The 7,043-nt window shown below is 42.2% G+C and overlaps 1 protein-coding gene across 1 annotated transcript in view; it reads right to left on the bottom strand.

Annotated features, from left to right (window-relative positions):
• The window catches only part of LOC114628925 (transmembrane 9 superfamily member 2-like), a 76,351-nt gene extending 74,040 nt beyond the window's left edge, over positions 1–2,311 (bottom strand). The window contains exon 1 of the mRNA XM_028776905.1: positions 2,117–2,311. Within this exon, the coding sequence (XP_028632738.1) occupies positions 2,117–2,311 (195 nt within the window). The remainder of the gene's footprint in view (positions 1–2,116) is intronic.
• Between the last annotated feature and the right edge of the window lie 4,732 nt (positions 2,312–7,043).

Genomic DNA, 7,043 nt, shown 5'->3' with positions numbered 1-7,043 from the left:
GAGGAAGGAAGGAAGGAAGGAAGGAAGGAAGGAAGGAAGGAAGGAAAGAAAGGAAGAAAGAAAGAAAAGTATATCTTAGCTGGGCAGTGATGGCACACGCCTTAATCCCAGCACTTGGGAGGCAGAGGCAGGCGGATTTCTGAGTTCGAGGCCAGCCTGGTCTACAGAGTGAGTTCCAGGACAGCCAGGGCTATACAGAGAAACCCTGTCTCGAAAAAACAAAAAAAAAAACAAAAAAAAAAAGAAAGGAAGGAAGGAAGGAAGGAAGGAAGGAAGGAAGGAAGGAAGGAAGGAAGGAAGAAAAAGTGAGAAAGGGAAGGGGGCAAAACAATGAGAAAAGGAGGTAAAGTACGGGAGAGCAAAGGTGGAGAGCTATGCCCCAACACAAAATAACCTTCAAGCTCTGTTGTTAAAATAAGAAAGGTGCACAAAGTTGACCTGATAGAAGCTGTTTTAAAGAATATAAAGAGCAGGGCATGATGGTGTAGGCCTTTAATCCCAGCACTTGGGTGGCAGAGGCAGGTTTACAGAGTGAGTTTCAGGACAGCCAGAGCTACACAGAATCTCTGTCTTGAAAATCCAAATAATAATAATAATAATAATAATAATAATAATAATAACAATAATAATAGCAGCTACACAGAGAAACTGTCTCAAAAATGCAAGTAATAACAACAATGGCAACAACAACAACAATAATAATATAAAAAGGGCTGGAGAGATGGCTCAGTGGTTAAGAGCACTAACTGCTCTTCCAGAGGTCCTGAGTTCAATTCCCAGCAACCACATGGTGGCTCACAACCATCTGTACTGGGATCCGATGCCGTCTTCTAGTGTGTCTGAAGATAGTTACAATGTACTCATTTAAATAAAATAAATAAATCTTTAAAAAAATAATAATAATAATATAAAAAGAAGCAGGAGTCCCATGCTATGGTGCAACCTGTAATCCCAGCACATCAGAGGCAGAGGCAAATGGATGTTAAGCCCCAGACTAGACTGTTTTTAAACAAAGGAAATCCTCTCTTCAAAAAAAAAAAAAAAAAAAGCAAGCCAAGAGCTGGAGAAATGGCTCAGTGGTCAGTGGTTAAGAGCACTTCCAAAGGACCAGGGTTCAAAATCGAGCATCTATATGACAACTCACAATTATCTGTAAATCACATTCCAGGAGACCTGACACCCTCACACAGACATACAGGTAGGGAAAATACCAATGCACACAAAAATAAATTAACTAATTTTTAAAAAGCTAGGTGGTAGTGGCACAGGCCCTTTATCCCTGCACTGGTGGTAGGGTGTCGGGTGTGCAAATATACATGGATCTGAGTGAGTTCAAGGCCAGCCTGGTCTGCGGAGTGTTTTCCTGGACAGCCAAGGCTATACAGAGTAACGCTATCTTGAAAAACAAACAAACAACAAACAAGAAAAAAACAAAACAAATAACAACAACAATAACAATAATAAAGCATAGTAACCCTCATCTGAGTCTCAACTTGAACAGATGCTGAGTTCAAGGCTAGCCTAGATGCAGATCCTGACTTGAAAAGCACTCTGGGTGGGAGGGTAGGGAGGAAAAGAACAACAAGGGCACAGAGGCTACAGTTCCATTACTTGAAAGTTTCCTAAGCATCCTGCATGGCAAACGCTCACCTGCCTGTAGAAACAGACAGCACAACAAGTGTTAATACATTTTGGAGGACCAGGGCAGCCAGAGGGAGTAACCAAGAATCAGAGCTGGAAAGTTTCCAGAAGTGAGGGTGGCAGGAAAATGGCAGGAGAGTAAGAGGACTTGAGGGGAGGAACGCAAGTGTGAGGGCAAGAGGGCAGAGAAGCTGAGGGAAGAGGACAGGTTTTCGGCAGAGAGGTGGAACTGAAGAGTGAGGGGAAGTGGTGATAGAGAAAGAGGATCCCTCAGGAGGCTAGAATGGAGTAGGCCACAGGGCCAGAGCAAGGGCAGAATTGACCGTGAGGGAAGGGCAAAGGATGGGTAGTAGAGACACTGCAAGGACAGAACCAGAAGGAAGTAGGGCTTCGTACCAAGATGGTGGGTCTGGGACCACCCAGTGTCTTTGGCACCACGGCCTTCTAGGGCCCTTTTCTGCCCCCCACTCCTCACCTTACAATAGGAGTTGGGATTGCCTTCCTCACAGTAGGTGATGGGAACTAGTCCCGGGAAGAAGAAAGCTTCACAGGTAGTGGCCAAGAAACATAGCAACAGCTGCCACTTGAGCCCGTGGAGGCCAGGGCAGAACTTGGTTTTCACACCGCGACCATCAAGACTCATCTTAAAGGCTGTCTCAGGAACAAGCATCCTGGAGAGAGACAAGATGGAAACTAAAGAGCAAACGACCCACCAGGAAATGAAGCAATGAGGGGGCAGGGATAAGAACTTTCCAGAAGAACCGTTAGAGGTTCTTGCTAGCCTGTGGCTCAGGGCCCTGTTGCTAGAACACACGGTAGCGGAAGTTAGTGAGCAGGTGACGTGCGCATGCCTGCAGTTCGTGTACCCCGTGAACCTTGCCTGGAAACGGGCCAAACTTTTCGGCCATTTTAGCCAAGTGTCAAACTGCCACACAGGGGTGTGGTGAGGAGGTGGGGGAGGGGAGGCTGTTACTGGTTTCAACCTCATGAAGTCTTACTTTTGAGGGGTTTTTTTCCCCAAGACTAAAATTATGGCCCTGGGTGGGTGGAGGCTCAGTGAGTAAAGATGTTTGCTGTTAAGTCTAAGAACCACAGTTTGATGACAGCAACCGACACAGGGGAAGAGGAGAACTAACTTCCCTCAACACACACAAGTTCTACGACCTCCACAAATTTGTTTTAACATGGCATATGTCCCCGCACCGAATCAAATAAATAAATGTAATTAAACTGTAAAAAGAAAATAAAAAGAAAAAAATAAAAAAGAAAAAGAAAATACTCTTAACAGCCCACCCCTATCTTTTCTTAGCAGCAGAGCTTGTGAGGTACACTGGGAGAAGGAGCGTGCATGGGTGTGAAGATTTTACGGCCATGCATCAATGAACATCTTTAACCCCAGAATTCTGATGACCAAGGCAGGTGAATCTCTGGATCTTTGAACCTAGCTGGAACTAGGTAGCTAATTCCAGACCATTCAGAACCATACAATGAAACCATGTCTCAAAAAAGGGGGAGTACATCAAATCTCTACACACAGGAAGGTCCCCCACCTGCTTAGGGAAAAAGAGAGGAGACATGAGGGAAGGGACAGGATGACCAAGAGGGAGGCAGTGGCAGTGAGCGGGATATAAAGTGAATAAGTAAAATCTAATAATAAATAAACTAAATAAGTAATGTTTCTTAAAATAGGGGGACAATCAATCGAGTACTTTGATTTTAAATAGTTGTCTATTTAATGAGGTAATAAATAAAACAATGTAAGATTATTTTTATTTTGTTTTTCTTAAAATTATTTTACCTATTTGTTTTAAAATATAACTACCAGATTTGGAGGGATTTTATTTTATTTTATTTTATTTTATTTTATTTTATTTTAGACAGGGTCTCACTCTGTAGTCCTAACTGGCCTACAGCTTACTACATAGAACACACTGGCCTTTAACTCACAGAGCTCTTATTGGAGGCCATTGTGCCCCTGCCTTAGAAAGTTTTTTCCTTCCTTCCTCCTTTTTCCTCTCCCCTTCTCTCCCTCCCTCACTCTGCCTCCATTCCCCACTCCTTTTTTTTAAGAAACAGTTTCACTATGTAGTCCTGGTTAACTTACTGTATAGACCAAGCTAGTATCGAATTCAGAGAAATCCTTCTATCTCTACCATACACCTCCCAGTATTTGCTCTGGTTCAACAGAAGCCCTAATTATTTTTTCCTTAGTTTTTGAGACAAGGACTTGCTAACTTGCCCAGGCTGACCTTGAACTTACCCTGTAGCTTATGTAGACATTGAAATTGCAATGCCCTTGCCTCAGCCTCCTAACTTGGATTACATGTCTGTGCAACCTAGCCTGGTTTCTACTGTTTGCTGAACACCAGTAGGGGCTCTTTTCTTTCTACTCTTCTCTGGCCTGGAACAGAGATCTGTCTGGGATGCCTGGGATTAAGTGGAAGAATTAGAGGCAGGTAACACTGTACTGAGCTTAATTTTCTTTTGAATCTGTATGTCTCTCTGTTTCTTTTTCTTGCACTGTTGAACTAGCTAGGATTTCCAATAGAATATTGAACAGAATGCAGAGAATGGGCTTCTCAGCCTTCCTTCCCACAGTATTGGGGGGTATAATCATTCTTCTGTTACTGTTGATATCAACTCTATTTTTTTTTCATAGAGCTCTTTAAAAGATGAAAGATTTATTGAGGCTCATGCTTTCAGAGATTTAAAGCCTAGTCACGTAGTGAGGCGGGACATCATGGCAGAAGGATATACCAGAAAAAAAGTTATTATCTTCACATGAACCAGGAAGTAGGGAAGGCTGGAAAGGAGCCAGGAACACTACAAAGATGTGCCCCTGTTACTTACATATTTCTTTCATCCTTTAACCTCCTGATCCTCTTGCCTTTACCTCCTCAGTTCTGGAAATATAGGCACTTGGGAAAGGAGTTCTTCATGTACATGCTACACTAAAATATCATTCATTCTCTCATGGGAATTTTCCAGTGTCCATTTTCCATGGCAAGGTAGTAATTAATTGATAACTCTATTTTATGTGAAGTAACTGAAACCAGGAGAAGGAAACTTAATTTGCCCTACTCTACCTAGCTACTATATGAAAAGGCGATGCTTAGCCAGTCATGGTGCGTGCCATTCATCCCAGCAGGAGACAGGGGGATTAGAAATTCAGGGCTAGCCTGGGCTACACAGCTAGTTTGAGGCCAGTCTAGGCTACATGAGACTGTATCAGAAACAATCAAAGGGTAGGAAACTAACAGTAATACGAATAATAATAAAAGAAAAAAGAAGAGGCTAGAAAGAAGATCTAACACCTGATATAGTTATCAAATTAAATAGTAGAAAAGGGAAATGTTAAGTATGTAATAGTACAAAAATAACCTGATGCAATGCATCTGTTAAAATTCTGTCCATATCAATTGAGAATATTTCAAAACCAAATAACCCAAAAAGTTATATGGGACATGTGAATGTCAAGGGAGGAGATTGGATGATATTTGTGGTGATTTGAATGAGAAGGATCGCCATGGGCACAGGCTCCTGTATATCATTATGTACCCACAGTGTGGGGAACTGTTTGGAAGGATTAAGAATATATGGCCTTGTTGGAGAAGGTGTGTCACTGGGGCTGGGCACTGAGCTTTATAAAAACCCACACCCCTCCCAGTTAGTGCTCTCTCTCCTTATCACCCCCCTCCTCTCTCTGAATTGTGGTTGTTGTCTGAGGATGTGAGCTCTTGGCCCCTGCTCTGGTACTGTGCTTCATGCCTGCCTGTTGCTGTGCCCATTTCCCTGATGATCATGGAACTCTAACTCTCTGGAACGTGACCTTCAATTATTATTCAAAAATGGTTTTTTTAATAGATTGCCTTGGTTATGGTATTTTGGTCACATCAATAGAAAAGTAACTGAAACAATACCTAAAGAAATTAAACCATGGAGCTGGAGAGATGACTCAGTGGTTAAGGGGATTGGCTACTCTTCCAGAGTACATGGGTACAGTTCTCAGCAATTCACAACCTATCAAACCCCAGTTCCAGGAAATTTAGTGCCTCTTCTAGCCTCCATAGGCACCATGCACACATGTGGTACATATGCATGCAGACAAAACATCCATATTCCTAAAAAATAGAAACTAAAACATGATGTTTGTGATATGTGGTCATAGCAAACCATGGTGTTCTGGTCATATTAAACAACATATACTAATGTAGCAACTATATCTCAAACAGTTAATTTTCTAAGTTTCTAACTATGTAAAGATGTAAGGTGTCTTAGTTAAGGTTTTATTGCTGTGAAGAGACACCATGACCAAGGCAACTCTTATAAAGGACAACATTGAATTGGGGTGCTTTACGGTGTCAGAGGTTTAGTCCATTATCATCATGATGGAAAACATGGCAGTGTGCAGGCAGATGCGGTGCTAGAGAAGGAGCTGAGAGTTCTATATCTTAATCCAAAGGCAGCAGAAGGTGACTGTCTTCTGCAGGCAGACAAGAGGAGACTGGAATTCTATACTGGGCGTAGCTTAAGCACAGGAGACCCCCATAGTGACACACTTCCTCCAACAAGGCCTCACCTCCTAATAGTGCCATTAGCTGTAGTCTAAACATTCAAACATGAGTCTATGGGAGCCAAACCTATTTGAACCACCACATAAGATTCTACGTATCCAACAGTTCATTGTGTATACACCAATTTCAAATATTGGGACAAAGAAATATTGTGATGCCATGGAATCTTACTATAATTAAGGTATGTTCATAAACTACCACTCTAAAGTGTTCAAAAGGAAAAAAAAGTGTGCCATAGTTTATCAAGTACCAACCCCAGAGGACATACAGTATCTTTTATATCGTGCATATAGAGCCAGATTAGAAATATCTCCAGGGGCTTCCTTGGCTTTTTTCTTCCCAGTTTCTCCAGATGTAATTTTATTTCTTCTAAACAGATAACAGAAATCTGATCATGGTTTATTCCTCTTTAATCTACTGACCAGACCTTGTGGTACTAGCCTGTAAGAACAGCTACACCAGGATGCCGATTCAGGAAGATACAAAAATCAAGGTTTTCCTAAGCTACAGAGGGTGTTCAAGGAAGCCTAGACAACCAGGACCCTGTAATCAAAAGGAGAAAATATAAAAGGGTGCTCAAAAGAGAGGTCAGAGATAGACTGCCTGTCTAGCATGTGTAAATCCTGTTTGATTCTTTGTGCTGTTAATCATCATCACCACCATCATCACCACCATCATCATCCCCATCATCATCCCCATCATCATCAAGAAAGGAAGTGAGGCTAGCTGAAGAAATAGTTTTGTCAGTAGAGAAGATCTGAAGTCCATCTCTAGAAGCCACATGAAAAAGCCGGGCATTGTGGTTTGAGGTCCTAGAGCTGGGGAGGC

The sequence above is a fragment of the Grammomys surdaster genome, unplaced genomic scaffold (assembly GCF_004785775.1).
Source record: "Grammomys surdaster isolate TR1022 unplaced genomic scaffold, NIH_TR_1.0 274, whole genome shotgun sequence".
Classification (NCBI taxonomy): Eukaryota; Metazoa; Chordata; class Mammalia; order Rodentia; family Muridae; genus Grammomys; species Grammomys surdaster.
This window is presented reverse-complemented; position numbering and strand designations above follow the sequence as displayed.